This window comes from Lepidochelys kempii, chromosome 3 (assembly GCF_965140285.1).
Source record: "Lepidochelys kempii isolate rLepKem1 chromosome 3, rLepKem1.hap1, whole genome shotgun sequence".
NCBI classification, from domain to species: Eukaryota; Metazoa; Chordata; order Testudines; family Cheloniidae; genus Lepidochelys; species Lepidochelys kempii.
The window spans coordinates 160,636,867-160,656,965 of NC_136382.1; the positions used below are offsets into that span (position 1 = coordinate 160,636,867).

Below are 20,099 nucleotides of genomic sequence, written 5' to 3' on the forward strand. Positions count from 1 at the left end.
TGTCTCCTGGAGTCTGGTTTCCCACTTCTGTTGCTGCTGGGCTCAGTGAAAGCTCAGAGAGAGAGAGAATAGCTCACAATTTCTGTTGTATAATGATGAATCACAAAGCCCCCATATAAGCTCAGTTAAGTGAATTTCTCCTTCCAGAGGGACTTTGTGTAGAGTAAGCTCTTAAGAATCTCTGTCTTGAGGGGCATGGTTTCTAGGAGGCAGGTCTTGGCCTCTCTCCTGTGCCCTGTAGATGAGGGGGAAGCTCTAGCTTAGAGAATAACTGCTGCTGATAATTGCCTTTGAAACTCTGCCTGTGAGAAGCTCTTTCCTCAGGACTGGCTCTAGGCACCAACAAAGCAAGCACGTGCTCGGGGCGGCACATTTCCAGGGGTGGCATTCTGGCTGTCCTTTTTCTCCCCCTGGCCCTGCTCAGTCAACCAATGAGCCCCTGCATGGGGCAGGACGGCGGGCTCAGCGTGGGGGTCCCGGTCCAGGGGTGGTCCCTGCCCTGGCCCTCTGCCGCCAGGGGAGTGGAGTGATGCAGCTCCTCCCCCCCGCCCCTGCCGCATGTGTCACAAGCGCCGGAGGAGCCGGAGCCAAGCGGAGCAGGGGCAGGACCAGTGGCTGGTAAGGGACCCACTACCCTGGTCCGCCCCCCTCCCCATGGCTAACCTGCCCCCTAGCCACTCTGTCAGTTACTGTCCCCTCTGCGGGGGTGGGGCTGGGTCTGAGATCGGGCTGGGGGCCCACGGGCGGGATGTACAGCCCTGAGCACCCCACTCCAAACACTGCTATAGCATTACGCATTCTTTTAACATTACCAGTATCAGTGGCTTCTGGTGAGCGCAGTTTCTCAAAACTGAAATTACTAAAAATTATTTGAGGTCCACCATGTCTCAAAATCATTTGTCAGGACTCGCATTAATTTCAATTGAAAGTACCATTGCAAAAAATTTAGATTTCACTGAATTATTAAGACTACGCAAGTATAAAAACCAGAAAAATTTAGTTCATATAAATCTTTTAATTTAGGAGAAACTGGGCACACTGGAAGACACTAACATTTTTCATTACAGTATATAGTTGAACCAAATTGTTTGTAATTGTGACTTTGTTAAAATTAAATGAGTACACTAGTAGGAAATTGTTTTATTTCACTAACTACAAATTCTGTTTTCATATTTTTTAAAATTTTTAAACAGTCAAAAAAACCCCAAACCAAAACAAAAAACGTTGTAAAGTGCAAACGTGTAAAAGCCAAAAAAAAAAAAAAAAAAGGAGGCAAGGGCAAAAATGTCTTTGCTTGGGGCGGCAAAAAACCTAGAGCCGCCCGTGCCTTTCCTCTCAATGTATTTAAATCCAAAGCCTATGGGTGGTTCTTCAAGTGTGTTCGGCTGAACTGATGAGTCAAACGGGGACAAGTAAGAGTCTTGCTTACCAGAAGAGGAAGTGAGCACTTCTACTTTCCATGCAGAAGGAACGACAACCTTTAGGCAAAAGGAGTCACAGCTGATAACTGCCATTAACCCTAAGGACAAAAGATACACAATTAAACCAAAGAAAAGGTAAATAACAGTTCATTAAAGGTAAATAAAAGTATACTGGTCAGACTGGAATAGGAGATCTTGCTCAACATAATGGAGGGGCATACTCATGTTGTAACAAATCCTTGGATGGACTTCCTGGTTGTCACTACACTGCACGCCACAGCCACTGAGATATTCAGCAGCAGCAGGAAGGCAACTCAGATCCACCTGTGCCAAAGTTACAGGCTTCTACCGCTTCCTCTCTAGAGAATTCGCTTTAGCTGGCAGCATTATAGGGCCTTTGGCCTTGCCTGCACTTGCAATGGTGTGTAGGGTATGTATAGCTACATGCCGCAGTGAAAAGCAGGCTCCAGCCACACTGCGGTGTGCAGCTACATGTGGCAGTGAAATGCTGTGTTAGGGTGGAGACAATGGGGAAAGGCTCCAGCAGCGGGACGTTGCAGTGTTAAAATAACAGTGTAGATGGAGAGACGCTGCTTGGACATATAGAGAATCGTGTAGGGTACATACCCGAAGGTGGTTGTGTGTCTGTATGCTACTCACCTAAGCAATGCCTCACTATCTGTACTGCTATTTATGCCTGTGCTAGCTGAGTATGTGGTGTCAGTTTTCTATATGTGGCTGCAAGCATAGATATACCTATGACTGGGGCTCCATGTTTGTCACGGAGGTTGTGGAAGTCACGGATTCCGTGACTTTCTGTGACCTCCATGACTTCTGCAGAGGCCAGTGTGATTGACTCCAGAGCCAGCCAAGCAGGTGGCCCCGGGGCCAGCTGTTCAGGCAGCCCTGGGGACAGCCACACCAACTGCTGCTGGAGTGGCTCTGAAGCCAGCCACTCCGGGGGCCCAGCAGCCAGTCTCACCAGCCACGACTGGACTGGTCCCGGCTCCTTGGCCAGCTGCACTGGCCGCTGCTCTGGCGTCTCCAGGCAGCTGGCCCCCGGGACCACCAGGGCAGTGGCTGATGCAGCTGGCCCCGGGGACTGCCTGAGCAGCGATCCCAGGGCAGCTGGAGCAGCCCCTGTCCCCCCAGGGCTCCCCTCCCTGGCCACTGGTGCCATGGGCACCCCATGCTTCCCCCAGTATGGCTCCCCTGCTAAGATTCAATCAAGGGTATTTATGGTATAAGTCACGGACAGGTCACTGGCCATGATTTTTTGTTTCTTGCCCATGACCTGTCCATGACTTTTATTAAAAATGCCCATGATTAAATTGTAGCCTTACCTTTGACATACAATTGAGCAATTCTGATTCCATCCAGCAGAGAGCAGCAATACACAGTAGCCAGTTCACTACTCTGTATAGCAGTGGTTTTCAAACTTTTTTCTGGAGATCCAGTTGAAGAAAATTGTTGATGCCCTCGACCCAACAGAGCTGGGGATGAGGGGTTTGGGGTGTGGGAGGGGCTCAGGGCTGGGTCAGAGGTTTAGGGTGTGGGGGTGAGGGCTGTGGGATGGGGCTGGGAATGAGGGGTTCACGGTGTGTGAGGGGGCTCTGGGCTGGAGCAGGAGATTGTGGTGCGGGAGGGGCTCAGGGCTCTCGACTTGGGGGGCAAGCTCTGGGCTGGTGCAGGAAAGGGTTCCAGGTTTGGGGGGTCTCAGGGCTGGGGCAGGGGATTGGAGTGTAGGGTTGGGGCGTGGACTTACCTCCGGCAGCTTCTGGTCAGCGGCGCAGCTGGGGTGCAGAGGCAGGCTTCCTGCATGTCCTGGCGCTGCAGACCACGCTGTGTCCCAGAAGCAGGTCTGGCTTCTAGGTAGAGGCGCGCAAGCAGCTTCGCATGACTCTCGCCCACAGACACCGCCCCCTACCCCCGGCCAATGGGAGTGTGGGTTCTTGGGCCCCCCTGCCTAGAAGCCGGACCTGCTGTTGGCCACTTCCAGGGCTCAGTGCGGTGTCGAAACAGGTAGGCACTAGCCTGCCTTAGCTGGGCAGCACCGCCAATGGGACTTTTAATGACCCAGTCAGCGGTGCTGACCAGAGTGACCCAGTGCCTGACATGCCGTGACCCAATACTGGGTCGCGACCTGAAGTTTGAAAAATGCTCCTATATAATGTCTCCTTCTGAAAGTGAAATAATAAGCAATTCAAACCTAGAATAAATACATAGATGAGAGTCCAAATCTGCGCTCAGTCACCTTATATCCTCTGCAATTTCCTGCTGTCCCTGCTCACCCTTTTCCTCCTCTTTGACCTTTTCTAGTATGGCTGCAGCCATAAATTACTCTCAGGGCTGGAGTTGCTCATGGTGGCTGAAGAAGATCTACCACTGCGATTGTTTTGATTAATCTATCCATTCTCCTTTGTGCTTCTAACCTGCATGCTGCTAATTCCCTGCCAAACACGCTTTGACTGTACCTTGCACTAGCAAGAGAAGATGGGTGAAGTAATATCTTTTATTGGACCAACTTCTGCTGGCAGGGGCAGCTCTACCAATTGTGCCGCCCCAAGCAGTCGCCACCGAATTGCCGCCAGACCCGGAAGAGCAGCGGAGCTGCTGCCAAATTGCCGCCCCATTCTCCATGCCGCCCCTAGCACCTGCTCGGAAAGCTGGTGCCTGGAGCCGTCCCTGTCTGCTGGTGACAAAGACAAGCTTTCGAGCTACACAGGGCTCTTCTTCAGGTCTGGGAAACTTACTCAGAGTGTCACAGCTAAATACAAGATGGAACAGATTGTTTATCTTAAGTAGTTGACACATATTTAGGCAGTTTCTTCATTTGAGCTGCATGCTAACATGCCAGTTGCTGCCAATGTAATATTGTTTTGTCCTGAGGGGAAATTAAAACCGTTTGTTACATATTTTTCTGTCTGAGTCAGGGATTATTTGAAGCCAATCACAGTTCACTTTCCAGTGAAGAGTATTAATATTCTGTGCACTGACTGAACGCACTTTAACATTCTGCGTTGCATCCATGTTCTGTGCTCAGTGACCATCTGGCTTATATTTTAAGAGATGGACTTTCTTTAAAACTTAGCATCCCAAGACATGTATCTACTAAGGACCTACTCACAACTATCTGATCAGATAAAAATATTTTCAAACAGTAATAATGCAAAGGATCATAAAATACCTCAGTTGTATGACAGGGTGGTTTTCTTGAAAAATAAGAAAAAAGTTTATTTTTAATATTGTGGCCCTAGGGCATCACTCTGTGCGTCTGGTGCTGCCTTTGTATCTTCTAGAATTCAAATGTCTCTACTATACTAAGAGGTACTACACATGATCTTAGCTCCATATACATTTATCCTTCACTTAAGACAATGTAAGCTGCAACTACTACCAAATGCGAAAATGTGGCATACATTATGCATTCATTAAACACTTTATATCAGAGGAAGCCTTCAGAACCTTTGTTATAAGTCAGACACCAAGAATGTGGCTGGCTTGCCTTTGACTCAAAGTATGTGTGTGTATTCAGTCAAACATGAGGACAGTGGCTGAGCTCACTGCTGGGTTCTCCAGTGGCTTTTGCTGTTGCTGTGTGGCAACTGGCAAGCACAGTTAAATACTGTAGAAAAATTGAGCCAATGAAGGAACAAACCTTCTTTGCATCTGAACATATTTTATCAAACAGCAAATTCAAATTCCTTGAAGTCACATGCCACTGCAGCAGAAGCAACTGTAGGCCTTTGACCTATGTGGCCACATGTAAGACCTCTTCTCTCAAAGGTCCCTGAGCTGCACGCTTAAATGATAGTATTCAATTTCATATTGACAGCTGTATAAGACCACACCAGGTCCAGTGAGACACCACAGGTACATGGCACAGTAGTAGAGACAAGTTTAGGTCCACAAACCTGTTCACTAGACAGCACTGAACATTTGAACAACTACCTTGTGAAAGACTAGGCCTATTTAAAGAAGCAGTCACTGGTGCAAGAAGTTCATCTGCTTAATGGGGACAATAAGATGAGATGACCTCCTGCGAGCCTAGAATTTAACTATGCTGTATCATGGGTCATCTGCAATGTAGGATGTAATTGTTATGACTGCTTTTCAAAATGTGTGTGGCTCCACTTAGTGGTAAAGATGTGTATAGCTGCCACAAATCGGCACTGTGTGATTTTTCAGCAAAAAGGCAATGAAATGGAACTGAGTTTTGTGTAGACCTCTCTGATTTCGTCCGGCAGCTGTGGCACATATAATTCTGCATACAGCCTGTTCAACCATCTTCTACAGCCTCCTAAAGCCCTTTAGCAAGCAGTGTTGGGGAACGTGGCAGCCATTTTGTACTCAGTTTACAAACGCCTCTCGATGTTAGGGGATCAGTTTTATTGGGAGAGAAAGTGTTTTGATCACTACAAGGCAGTCAGCCCCTCAGTCTCTCAAACACGTATGCATAGATGCAGATATTGGCCAAAACTTCACGAGCTGTATGTATGTCATCTTTAAAAGTGCAGCCCTTCTTTGCACTTCACTACTGCATTGTAATGCCACTGTACTGTCAGTTTGGGGTATGAGCCAAGATGCGGTGGCAACTTCAGCCTGTCACATAATTGCAACCAGAACATGAGTGCTACTGGTGCAAGTGAGCCATCTTCTTCCCCAGCCAGGTCTAAGAAATGGACACCATTTTTTGGATTTGCGTGGAATAAAACCTCACTGGTTTAATGGCATCTTACACTCCCTCATACCTCGGTATGGAAAATCTCTTGGATCATCATAGATTGCAATGGAAAAAAACTTTCAGAGCCATACCTGGAACCATTTAGGAACGTCATGGTTCTTCCTGTGCTGCTTAGTATGGGCCATACAGAACTCTGCAGTAATAGTGAGATAGATCTCATGTTTTCCTGCCCCCCTACTGGTCAAAATAAAAGAATTTCTCTTCACTACAGGGCCAACACCACTGCTAAGCTGCTCTGATTCCCTCCAGTAGAGAGCAGTGTTACACTAGTAATTTTGCTACAATTAAATCTCCCCTGTAAAGGATGTATCTAGAACTGGTTGAAAAATGGCAAATTAATTTATACCAAAAATGTAAAAGAAAATTGAACAATTTTAGTTTCATTCGAAAATGGCTCATAGAGTTTTTGAAACTATTATTTTTGTTTCCTGGTATAGTTCATTCCCTCCTTTCCCTCCCCTTTTTCCCCCTGAAAAAGAGAATGGGGCAAAAAAGATAATCCTTACAAAACTGATCCAAAGCAATTATTTTACTTTGATGAAAAACTGGATCATTTTGAATGATATAAAATAATTACACAAAAATCATTTTATTTTTCTCACATTCTGAAAAGCCATTTTTTTAGTGAAAATGTTTTGACCAGCTCTAGATATATTCATTAAATAAAATAAACAGGGGAAATAGTTTTACTTTGTGTAATGACATCCACTCCCAGTCTTTATTAAAGCCTAAGTTAATGGTGTCCAGTTTGCAAATTAATTCCAATTCAGCCGTCTCTCATTGGAGTCTGCAAAAAGAAAAGGAGTACTTGTGGCACCTTAGAGACTAACCAATTATTTGAGCATAAGCTTTCGTGAAGTGAGCTGTAGCTCACGAAAGCTTATGCTCAAATAAATTGGTTAGTCTCTAAGGTGCCACAAGTCCTCCTTTTCTTTTTGCAAATACAGACTAACACGGCTGTTACTCTGAAACCTGTCATTGGAGTCTGTTTTTGAAGTTTTTTTTGTTGAAGAATTGCCACTTTTAGGTCTGTAATCGAGTGACCAGAGACTATTTCCCCATGTTTATTCTCTCCCCCACTTCCCCCCACTGTTCCTCACATGTTCTTGTCAACTGCTAGAAATGGCCCACCTTGATTATCACTACAAAAGGTTTTTTTCTTTCCTGCTGTTAATAGCTCACCTTACCTGATCACTCTCATTACAGTGTGTATGGTACCATCCATTGTTTCATGTTCTGTGTATATAAAATCCCCCTACTGTATTTTCCACTGCATGCATCTGATGAAGTGAGCTGTAGCTCACGAAAGCTTATGCTCAAATAAATTGGTTAGTCTCTAAGGTGCCACAAGTCCTCCTGTTCTTTTTGCGGATACAGACTAACACGGCTGCTACTCTGAAACCTGACTTGATTTGTTCATCGCTGAATGGGAATAAGTGATCATCTCCTTTCAATCCTCTTTGCTGTCTCTAGGTGGTGCTTGTGTATCATTTTCCATGTTACTCTGGCAATAGACAGTGCTGACACTGATCAATCCTGCAAAGGGAGAAGTGCAAAATTTAGGATTTATCACTAGAATCAGAAGCTTGAGGTGGAAACGAAACAATCAGGTCGTCCAGTCCATCTCCCAGTCCATGAAGGATTGTTCCGTATGATAGACAGTGGTGGGGCTTTTACCACTTCCCTGGGAAACTATATTCCTATCTTCTAGATTTCCCCTGTGGGAAGTTTTCCTGAAATACAGGTCAGTTAACTATTGCTTATTTTTATCCTGTAAAACCATAACCATTCCTCTTCTCCACATAGCCCACATCAGCTGACCCATCTTTACTGAATCGGAAGGTGCCCAATGGCAGAAGTGCTCAGACCTTGAGCACAATAGTTAAAGACGTGTCCTGGTTCGGGAAGCCCCTGATTCCCACCGACCAAATCCCCATTAGATCACCAGGGCCTGCAGGGGGATCTACAATGGGAGTTAAAAGGGAAACAGGAAATGGAAATTAATCTTTGTCCTGACCCTGACATGAAGGCTAAGAGAGTAGGCAACAGACGAATCCTGATCCTGTAATCCTCAGAGGATGGCAAGTGGACCCTACAAATGTGTTTCCATTTGGCTTGTTGAGACAGGCACATTTAACCAGTCCCTGACCAGTGTGACAAAGTGGGACTGTTCTTAATGTTTCCTCTGAATAGTGTGAGGTTGCCTCAGTTTCCCCTATGCAGTTCTTAAGTATCTAGGTGGTGGGGTAAGGGTGTATGATCATTGCAGAGCCCTAGAGGGCAGGTGTGTGCAGGGGTCTGGACACAGAGAATGGCCGACACCCTGTTTCCTGGCAACTGATGGCCTGGGCCCTTCCCCCCTGCAAGGTGAGAGCTAAAGGGTTGGAGAACAAAGGAATTAGGTGACCTCCTGGCCCAGGAAAGGGACAAAGCCCAGAGGAGGAGGGGCTGGAGGGAGTTTTCAGCTTGGGGCTGGCTGGGACATGGAGTGAAGTGCAGACGTGGTTGTCTGGCTCACGGCCCCCCAAAATGGACCCAGCTGAGGGGTTCTGTTCTCTGCACCTGCAAGCTCTGTTTTAGACCATGTTCCTGTTGTCTAATAAACCTTCTGTTTTACTGGCTGGCTGAGAGTCATGTCTGACTGTGAAGTTGGGGTGCAGGACCCTCTGGCTTCCCCAGGACCCCGCCTGGGCGGACTCGCTGTGGGAAGTGCACGGAGGGGCAGAGGAGGCTGAATGCTCTGAGGTCAGACCCAGGAAGGTGGAAGCCATGTGAGCTGTGTGTCCTGAAGACAGGCTGCTCACAGAAAGGCGACTGCTCCAGAGTCCTGACTGGCTTCATGGGGAGCAGTTCCAGAGCATCGCCCAGGGACTCCGTGACAACTGGTGGGAGTGGTGGGATGTGCTGCACCCCTTGGACGGCGCTTCCTGCAGTAAGTGACTGGGGAGCAGTAAAACGAAGGGGGATTGACAGGAAACAGGGTGTCGGCCATTCTCTGTGTCCAGACCCCTGCACACACCTGCCCTCTAGGGCTCTGCAATGATCATACACCCTTACCCTACCACCTAGATACTTAAGAACTGCATAGGGGAAACTGAGGCACCCTCACACTATTCAGAGGAAACATTAAGAACAGTCCCACTTCGTCACAACCAGTTTCCCTGCTAATCAGCTATTGTGGAAAGTGCAGGAGGTTTGTGTCTGGGACAAAGTAATTGATCATTCCAAGCAATATAGGGACATCAAAGGGATACCAACCAGAAAATGTATGGTTAATAACTCGCCCTGCTTAGCTTCCTTTTCTTGCTGCAGTGGCATGAGGCAAAGTGTAACATCAGTCTCAACTTTACATTTCCTATCTTCTGTCCATTAAAGCTAGACTGGCAATGAGAATTCAGTATGGTGGTTTGTATTTCACATACAGTTAATGTGTCACAATGAGGAATTTTTTCAGCCAGCGTAAGATCATCAATTACATCATTTGCTGCAAAGGTGAAGAAATCTAAGGATTCATGCCCAAAGCATCTCTTAGCATGCTCATGGTATGGTCAGAATTGGATAAAGCACTGCACTAGGTATAGGAAACAGTGTTTCTGTGGTCAGGTTGCTCTTTCTCCTGTTAAAAGTTTCAATGGTTTATACTGTAGATAATTTTTGGAATTATAATTTTAAATCTACATGTATAGTCTGGTATTGCTCTAGGATATTTAACATAATGAACTGGCTAGAGTGCATGTGCATCACTTTCCTCCACTGAACAGAATCAAAACTGCTCAACTGTATCATAGACCCTCTACTGATGATTGATTGTGGAGATTCTCCTTTTGTTGAAGCGGTAGGGGGAGGGCTTTTGGTTGTAGGACAATCTGCGTTCTATCCCTGCTGCCTCCATGAAGTTCTAAGGGGTCATGGTGTGCAGTATGGTCACACAACTAGGAAATCCCATGGGTTTGTTACAATACTTTTAAAAAACAAAATATTGGAAAATTTACCTGCCCTGCTGCCCCTGAGTTCAGGATTCTGTGTTTCCCTTTAAGAGCTGATAACATCACAACAAGCATTTCTATCAGAGGAGGGAGCAGAGGAAAATGCTCTGCTTTCTGAGCTTGCACCATGCAGCTGATCATCTTTAAGGTCCTGTCTACCTGGTAAAAACAACGTGGTGGTCCCAATAGCAACATGGTACTGCACTGAGATGGGGAAAAGACAGTTCAGTCATGCGGTGCATGACGGGAACAAACTATGTTTTAACCGTGCCGTGGCTTTACAACTAAGTCCCCCACTTTGGTAGGAGTTACAGTGTAGACAGGATGTAATATAAGTGACATAAGCTAATATATTTGCAGCGTGGAGCTGCCTGCTCGCCAAAGAACATAGAGGAAGTGACAGTCTCTCAACCTAAATGATGATTCACACATCCCAGAGAACACTGCATTTCAATAAACAGTGCAATTGAGATTTGTAGCCTGGAGCTGCCAATACCCCCCAAAACTGAATGTAAGAATAGAGAATCTATATAGCCTGTAGACAAGGGGTCTGAGGAAGTTCCCAGCCTGGGAACCATAGGCTGTGTCCACACAGCCCGCAGCAGCGAGTCTCGGACCCCGGGTCAACAGACTCAGGCTTGCCCTACAGCACTAAAAACAGCTGTGTAGTTGTTGCAGCTCAGGCTGCAGCTTGGGCTCTGCAGCCTTCCCCCACCCTAATCTTCAGAGCCTGACCTGGAACATCTACACAGTTGTTTTTAGCAGCACAGCAAGAGTCCTGTGCAGCATACCAGGGAAAGGGGAAGGAAAGACATGTACTGTGATCAGAGCTGGGACTCAGACACTTCAAAACGTGAAGGTGTTTAGAGCTAGGGTTTTGATGTGATCCGTTACACAGAGAGAGGCCACCTGCAAGCTGAGAATCAGGCCCCAGCTCCTCCTTCCCCCAGAGTTTAAGGGCGTGGGACGCTGGTATTTAATTTGCACCCATCTCTAATTACGATAACAGTGTCTTGGCTTTTAGTGGGGTTGCTCTAATGAGATGCAGTGATTTTTTTTTTTTTTTTTTTAGAAATGCATTTGTGAATTAATTTAGTGCCAGTAGAAGGTGTGCCCTGACAGTGCTGGAGACTAGCGTCCTTTGACATTCTGTCCAGTACAGGGCAGTGATATACCCAGCCCAGCAGACCTCCCAGCAGCCCCAGGTTTTATAGAACTGTCCCACTTAGACCCTTGAAAGCCTCCTGTCTTCGTTGAAGTGCAGTTTGCCCCAGGCCCCCCTATTTGAGAGGGGCCCCAAACCGAGTGGCATTATGACCTGGTACACAGGGTTGCAATGACACTTCAGGTTTGGCCCCTCTACTTCTCCAGACAGAGAGGGATGGCAGGCCAAACCTGAGTGGTGCTGCATCCTGCTTTAGCCATTGGCAATATTGGGAAGTATGGCCCAGTAAAATAGGCTTACCTACATGTTGCAAACAGCAAGCTACATGAAAGTCTTGGGAGGCAGCGTCTTGTGCTTATCAGTCAAATCTAAGATGGACCAGTAATGAGTACTCCAGGGTTCTGTCTCTGCTCTGCCACAGATTCACTGTGTGACCTGGGGAAAATCACTTAAGTGCTATGTGCCTCAGTTTCCCCACCCGTAAACCAGGGATAACAGCATTTACTTATCTCGCAAGGTTGTTGTGAAGTGTAATCAACCAACATTTGTATGATGCTTTGAGATCCTTGGAAAAAAGATGCTTTATACATGCAAAATATTATTGCCTTTATGAACAAATATCCCTGGTGTGGCAGTGTCTCTTTAAATCAGATATTGGAGCTTGAAAGTAACAGCTCTGGTTCCGCCAATACAATTGGAGCTGACCTATGCACAACTTCCTCTCTGTACAATGTCTGCAACTTTCTGGAGGCTAGTCCCCACTGCACATAACTTCACCCTCCTGCCTTCTCTTAGAATGATCACGCTTTCCCAAGCAGAGTTTGCTTTGGAACCAGTGCAGGCCTGTGTAAATAATGGCTTTGTTTACAGAAGATATGAGTAAGTTTAGGCAGCAGGGTTGAAAAGAGAAAGAATTTTTCTTAGGGGAGGAAACCTCTTCTGAGATAAGGGAACCTGTTAAAAGCTAGTCAGGTTGTTTGTCTACAAGTATTTGGTGGGTGTAAACACAAAGGCAGGAGCAGAATGATTTGGAATGGCACAATTAAGAGAAATGGGTTGAAAGCAACAAAGAAAATCTTATGCTGATTATCAAGAAGAATATTTAACAATGACCTCTATTAGAGTTAGAGCTGAGTGAAAATCAGAACTTCAGATATTTCAGCATCTGTTTTTGCCCCGATTCAGGATGAAAAAAGAAATATTGACATTAGTCACAGAATGGAAAGTTCCAAAATATGTTGAAGTTTCATTCAAAGCAAAATGTTTCAACATTTCTGAACTGAAATATTTCATTTCAATTTGTTGAGCCAAATCAAAGCAATTCACTTGGAATCATTTTGACATTAAACTGTACCTGCACCCGGTGCTGTGGTGCCTCAGTGGAGCTGTAGTTTGGATGCCTCTTGCCCTCATTCTGTCCTACAGCCTGGACTTTCCAGCCAGACTGCATTTCCCATGATGCACCTGCAGTCATGGATTCCCATGGTGCATCAGATGGGTTGGTCAGAGAGGTGACTACAGTGCATCATGGCAGATGTAATTTCGCTAAGGAACCCACCCCAGAGCAGAGAATCAGGCCACGGAGCACTGCAGTATCGAGGTGGATGCAGATGAACTGACTCTAAATAAAATCTTTTGGTTCAGTTCAACAAGCCACAATGTTTCAACTTGGTTCAAACTGACCTGCAATGTCACGTAAGGCAGGTTTCTCTGAATGTAAAACACTGTAAAGCTCAGTGAGACCCTGGGTCTGAGCACCCCTATCCTTTGGTGATGGTGGAAATCCAGACCTGGATTTTGTGATTAGCCCCCATCTCTCTGATAATGTTCCCCCAAGTTGAACATCCCTGAACTTTGAGGAGGACCAAGGTATCAGAATCCCAACTGTGATCCTGATCTGTCCTCTATAACAGGCTGAACAAAACCCCTGGATCCAAGCACCCATGAAGGCTCAGAACTGATCTTAATTATGTGGCTCGGAGCCATCTTTAGTGTTAAAACACTTTCCCCCTTATTCCCTGCCCTCTGCTAAACATATATAGAGAGGGAACTCCCACGCTGTTATACAAATAGAGAAGATAATGAGAGCCAGAATCTACAATGAGTCATCGGCCCAGGATCTTTGTCTCCTCCCAGCTTCTCTTTCCTCTTGTCTTGAGTACATATGTGCATTTGCATTGTGCCTCCTCCCTCCAAAGGTGCTGGACTGTGTAATGTGTTCACTCGCTCCACCCCACCTGGCCACTCACTTATATTCATTCCCTCTTGTTCATGAGATAGGAGCTGTCCTGTCCACACACACACCACCACGCTGGAGGCAAATGGTGATGGCAGGAGTCGCAGCTAAGTTGTCCAAAGAGAGAGCTGTATTAGAAGGGCTTGGCTCCAATGAGAAGGCAGTGAAGTATTTAAATCAGGATTATGAGGCTCTGAGGCAGCAGTGCTTGCAGTCTGGCACTCTGTTTAAGGATGAAGAATTCCCAGCCAGTCCTTCTGCCCTGGGCTATAGGGACTTGGGGCCATATTCCCCTAAAACGCAGGGTATTGTCTGGAAGCGACCCACGGTAAGAGAGCTTCATCATTACATGTTTTACTAGATTCAGATCAAATCAGATTCAACCTGAACTTTCACTCCAAAATCCAAACTGAATCTGAGCTGGAACTTTCTTGAAGTCTGGAAAAGGCACAGATTAGCCTTCCCTTTCATTCTTTGCCACCTTTCATCATCTCCCTTCCCCCGCCCCTTCTAACGAGAAGTGAAAGTAATGGAGTATCATAAAAAAAGCTGCTGTCCAACTTCAAGCCCTTTGGGATGGGAGAAGCCCCAGAAATGCAGAGGGAGAGCCTGCTCTCGTAAGATTTCCAGCACCACGCTGCCGATTTGAGAGGTTTCAGTACAATTGAGAAAAGCATCTGAACTTTTGATGCTTATCCAAATGGAACCTTCAAACCTCCTGGGAATTGTTGGTCGCCAGTTAAAGCTTATTACTGGTGTCATGTGTTTTCCGGTATTACTCCAGGAAAATTAGGCTTGTACTAAAATAAAAATTTAAAAATTCCAACCTCCAAAATACCATAATTTGAAGAGCTGGTTGAAACGTTTTAAATGAAATTTATTTTTAATTTTAAAAAACAGGCTTTTTCATAGAAAAAAAATTAGTGTTGTCGATGAAAATGAAAAATGTAGGGGTTTGTGGCTTTTTTCGTTTTGTTTATTGGGTTTCCTTTTTTCCCTTGTTTCTCTCCCTTTCCCTCTCCCTTTTTCCTTCAGTGACAAAAGGAAAAACTGGTAAAAAGGAAAAAAGAATGTGTGTGCACAGGGGAAGAGCGGGGGGGGGGGGGAGGGGAAGTGAAACTGTAACACTGAACACAAACCTCCTCCAAGATGAAAAAATTAAAAAATGTTGCAAAAATTTTCAAATGAATGAAAAATTAAAACTTGCTGCACTAAAATGTTTTTTATTACAAGTCTCCACCCTAACCCCCTTATTTTTTGACAACCTCCTAATTTGGCACTTGAATATTTCATGCGTGGGTGCTAGGGAAACATATCTTGTATATGTCCACACTTGGCATTGGATGAGAAAACATTTTAACTCACACATTTGAATTAACATGTTGTTAAACACCACTCAGTGCCTAGCGTAGACAAAGAGTCACGATGACCAACATGTTAGCTGGTCATGGACAACCTTAGGGTTAACACCAAAGATTAATAGAAGGGCTAAATCCTCCAGCTCTGAATGGTGCAAAGCCAGCCTGGGCAGGGGCAGGAACTTTTTATCCCCTGCACGTTGCAGCAAAGTGGTGGAAAGGAACCTGGGGGAGGGACAGAATCATAGACAATCTACAACTACAAAGCTCTGCTGGACTATGCCCTGTGCATAGAGGCTGTGTAGAACACTACTGCAGCCTCAAGGACGCTGTAGCAACCACAAAGGATGCGGTAGCAACTACAAGGGCAGCTCCTAACCCTCCATTTATTAGTTCACCTGAGAAGGGACCAGGCTCTGACTCTGACTTTTGAAAGGAATGGAAATCTTCAGTGACAAGTAACATGCTTAAAGGTCTTGCTCATTTCCCCCCCTGGATTCTCTGTTCTGCAGGGGGTTTTCTTGCTGTAAGCTCTGCCCTGGATTCTGGGGGAATGAAATTACCCTTCACCTGATTTTGTCTGAACTGGACAGAGTCTGTAAGTTCCTGCTGGGAAAATGTCCAGTCATGAAACAAACACTCAGTGCTAAATGCACCCCCGCACCTGGTGCTTAGTGCATCTCCGTTTTATGGACAGATATCCTTCCATCACAGGCCTCTTTTCTGTGCTTTGTCACTAGGTTTTGTATAAAATTGATTGGAGGAAAGTAGACAATGCCTAGGAAGATATTTACTGTCTAGTCACTTGGCATAGATTCAGAAATGACAGGTATCGAAGGGTACATCTACACTGCAATTAAAAACCCATGGAGGTTGGTGCCAGCTGACTTGGGGTCACAGGGCTCAGGCTAAGGGGTTGTTCAATTGTGGTGTAGATGGGACCTGCCCCCCTCGCAGAGCCCAGACTCCAGCCCAAGCTTGAACATCTGCACCACAATTAAACAGCCCCTTACCTGAGCCCTGCAAGCCCAAGTCAGCTGGCACCGGCCTCTGCGGGTTTTTAATTGTTGTGTAGACGTACCCTAACTGAAAATGAGTCACGCTGGACTTTTTTGCCATGAGGTGCTGCTGCAGCAGAGATCTGCAGTATGTGGGCAGTTGGGAGGGGGCTGCTCAGTGCCCCAGCCCCCTTCCTACACCCTACCCACCCAGAGAACAGGATACTGTGGGCGGGGCGGTCGGGGTGGGGTTGCTCGACAACGGGCCAAAAGCAGGCATAAGCAAAGCAAGTAGCACCTCAGAGAGCTTTATCTCATGCAAGCTGAGACTCAAAAGCTGACCCACCTTTCTCTCCAGCAGCATGACTAAAGGGAGAACCAGCTAATGGACTAGTTCTCCTCTCAGGCATTGTAGGAACCTCTCTTGCTGGGGCAGCATAAATCATAAGACCCACCCTGGCTCCCCCACCGTCCAAAGATGCGTATTCTGAAGCAAGCTCTCTGTCAACAGGGCCCAGCTCCCACTGGGAAAGAATCTCAGCTTCTCTCTTAACACCTACACCCCAAAAACTCTTCTGTATGCTGCTTATCACCTTCATTTAGAAATTCAGGTGAAGTGCTCAGAGCAAGTGAAGACTTTTGTCCTTGGAGAGAGTAGGGAGACTTTAAACTATGTCCTAGGTTTAAAATAATTGGAGGATTTTATTCAGACTTTCCAAACATTGCACCTTTGAGCAAGTACAGTAGTGAGTATGGACAATTTCATCCCTAATTGTAACTCGGCTATTCAGACTTGCAGTGGAGAGAGAAGACATTCTAACTTAAAATCCCTGACTGGCCCCAAAATAAGATTCTAAAAAAGTGGGAGAATTACAAAAGCTAATAGCAATAGAAATGTTTGCATGTGTATCCTTTCAGTGCATTGAAAATAGGTGTGGGAAGTTCAAACACAAGCCCAAATAACAGCAGGATGCTGGTGCCTGAGTACCAGGAAGTGAAACTGACCAACCTTGTTGAATTGACTGAGCCCAATGAATTGCAGAGTAAAGAAAAAGGGCCAAACCCTGAAGTTCCTTCTCAGTTTTTACTCACTCCCTATTCAGGCAAAATTCTTATTGATGTCAACGGCAGAAATGACTGAGTAAGGGCATCAGGATTTGGCTCAAAGGGTGTAAAGTACATTAGAATTTAAAGTTCAGCTGAGTTTTCATAACCTGAGATAAAAGAAAAGGAGGCTTGTGGCACCTTAGAGACTAACAAATTTATTTGAGCATAAGCTTCACTGAGCTGTAGCTCATGAAAGCTTATGCTCACGTAGCTCACGAAAGCTTATGCTCAAATAAATTTGTTAGTCTCTAAGGTGCCACAAGTACTCCTTTTCTTTTTGAGGATACAGACTAACACGGCTGCTACTCTGAAATCTATAACCTGAGAAGTTGCTAATAACACAGTTAAAGAATATTTTTCCAAAGCGTTTTTTAAATCTTGATCTTTTATGTTTACATTTCGTCTTTTTCTGGATTTTGAATTGAAATAGGTCAGAAACAAACTGCAGCTTTTGTCAGACTGCCAAGATTAACATGAATTTAACAAAATTATTTTCAGGAGTTATGTACCAATCCTCAGTTTATAGTTGGAGGAGCCACTCGGACAGACATTCGCCAAGGGATCCTGGGTGAGTAGAGTAATTGAGCAGAATTTTGCTTGTTTGAGAGACAGGAAAATACCTTTTGTTATTTGAAAAGCCATGTAACACACTAGCTAAGTGTATTCCATTCTGCGCTACACAGAAGCAAAAGGACAGGACCTACTACTTCTATCAGCTAATGGAATTACTCTTTTAGATCAAATAATTGAAATCCGTGCTGAAGGTCTCAGGTTCAAACCCTGCTGATGATCAACAGGAGGGGTTTTTATATCATTTCCCCCCAAACTCAGCAGCACACATAATGCTCATTCATTCCTCTTTACATAGCAAGTTTGAAGTTCAGCTATTTTTAAGTTATCACTTAAAAAAAGTAAGAATTTTTTTATATTAGGGAAAAATATGTGTTTGTGGGATTTTTTAACCCTGTCATAACTTTACAATAAAAATTTGTTTGTTTGTTTTTGTTTTAAAAAAACATTGTCATGTATTTAAAATAATTGGGGGATTTTATTCAGGCTTTCCAAACAATTTCACCTTAGAGCAGGTAGTGAGCATGGACAGTTTCATCCCAGAAGCTCAATATTTCCGAAAGGTCTGAGTATGTGAGAACAAGGGGTTAAAATGGAAATTGTTTTACAACCTGAATAACAGTGGTCAGTGCTATATCTGCCAGATCAACATACTGGCAAGACAATCCATCTGGTCATGGCCATGAGTTAGGAATGCTGACCACGTCATTCAGAAATTAACGGAGCACATCAGCTAAGCAGGGTCACCCTTAACAAGTAATTTGTTCCAATTTCATGTTGAACATTCTATTTCTACAGCATTTGGTGCAGAACAGTAGCAAATACTGGAGAAAGAAAGGGGAGACCGTACACCAGGCACACAGTTTAAGTATAGCAGGGCAAGGTGGCATCAGACATTTCTCCTTGAATGGCAGAGCAACATTGATGAACATTTGGAAGACGTTTTATCACTCATCACAGCAAAGCTGACTCTTCCTTACCCGCTTTTCCAATGCTGCTTTACATAGAACTTTAATAGGGTCTTTAACTATTTTTTAAATTCCTTTTTAAGGCCTTATTCTAACCCAACACATGCTTTCTTTCTTTGCTGCCCAACTGATAAGATCCATCTTTGGAAAACAGCAGCAGCAGCATTCATTACAGGCTTTCTTGCCAACACACACAGCCTAAAATTCTGAAAGCCCTGTAATAAGAACGTGATAGATTAGTTAGATTGCATCTGAGCTCCCTCCCCTCCAAGGTGCTTACTGCAGTAGTTCTAACCTTACCTCAGTCTCATCAATTCTGCAAATAAGATTCATGCCATTTCTGCAAGTCATTGACAGTAAATGACACAAGTGCTGCCCCAGTGAACACAGCTCCATTAAAGCAATTGCTAGAAAATCCTCAGTGTGGTGTGTTCCAATTGCTAAAAATAAGAGGCACAATCCTATACTTGCTCCAGAATATTTACTCACTTATGGATCTGGGCATAGGAGATCACTTACTGCATTTTCAGAGGGTTGTTCAGTAAGAATAGTAAAGGCTTCATTTCTTGTCAGCATCACAGTTTATGAAGCTTCTGTAATGGATGTGAATTTTTTACATGCCCAGAACACAAACCCCTTTTCCATGGCAGTTTACAAGCTAAGGGACTGGAGCATACTTCCAGCCTTGTCTAGTCTGACATACAGACATAACAAACATCGTTTTGGTTAACACCTTAAATAGAATGCAGGCTCCCTCAGGGCCAGTTGTTCCAGCTCCTTCTTTACCTTCTTCATTTCAGCCCCCGCGTGGAAGTCTGACGGCCTTGCGGCATTTTGTAAACAGAGACTTTCACCATGGACTAATGCCAAAGTAAATCACATAGCAGGAATAATAAAGATGGGTCAAAACTAATCCCCCTCCTCTGAACTAGAGGGTGGGGCATGTTTCTGAGATTTCCTAACAGAGTCCTGTAGGGAGAACCCCAAAGCCTGGGAGCTGATCACCCCATAACTTTTGGGGAGGTTCTTGAAATCGGAATCAAAATTGTCTGGCTTGAGCCCATCTCTCAAAACAATCCTCTTTGGCTTGTGGGAAGGGTAGAAAATCAGGCTGATAATATAATGCAGGGCGGCTTGCATCTCTGAATAGAATCACTTCTATCAGCTCCACAGTACTCTGTCTCTTTATAAAAATACATACATACATACATACATAAAATTGACTTGAGTTTGGAGCATAACCAGGGAGCAGATTTTTTAATGTTCAGGTGGTAGTTGCTTAACACTGCTGAGGCCACAGTGGGCCTTTTTGTTATTTAATCTAATAGCTTGAATATCAAAGTGCTGATTATTAAGCCCTGTATGTAAAACACTTTTAGTGAAACAAACCTTGGTTACATATTTACATAAGTCAACTGTGTGACTCACTGACTAGTCCCTTAGGGGAATAAACTCCATTTTTTATATTTCTTTGTGACATGTTTTGCTTTTAAAAAGAACACTACAGGTCTGAGCTCATAGGAACAAAAGCAGGAAATCCAGAGTT

At 44.9% G+C, this 20,099-nt stretch overlaps 1 protein-coding gene across 1 annotated transcript in view; it reads left to right on the forward strand.

The window, feature by feature from the left end:
• The first annotated feature begins 13,573 nt into the window (after positions 1-13,573).
• Positions 13,574-20,099, forward strand: part of LOC140909462 (calpain-8) — a 46,598-nt gene continuing 40,072 nt past the window's right edge. Inside the window, exons 1-2 of the mRNA XM_073338774.2 lie at positions 13,574-13,880; positions 17,514-17,583. Of these exons, the coding sequence (XP_073194875.1) occupies positions 13,638-13,880; positions 17,514-17,583 (313 nt within the window). The 5' untranslated portion in view covers positions 13,574-13,637. The remainder of the gene's footprint in view (positions 13,881-17,513; positions 17,584-20,099) is intronic.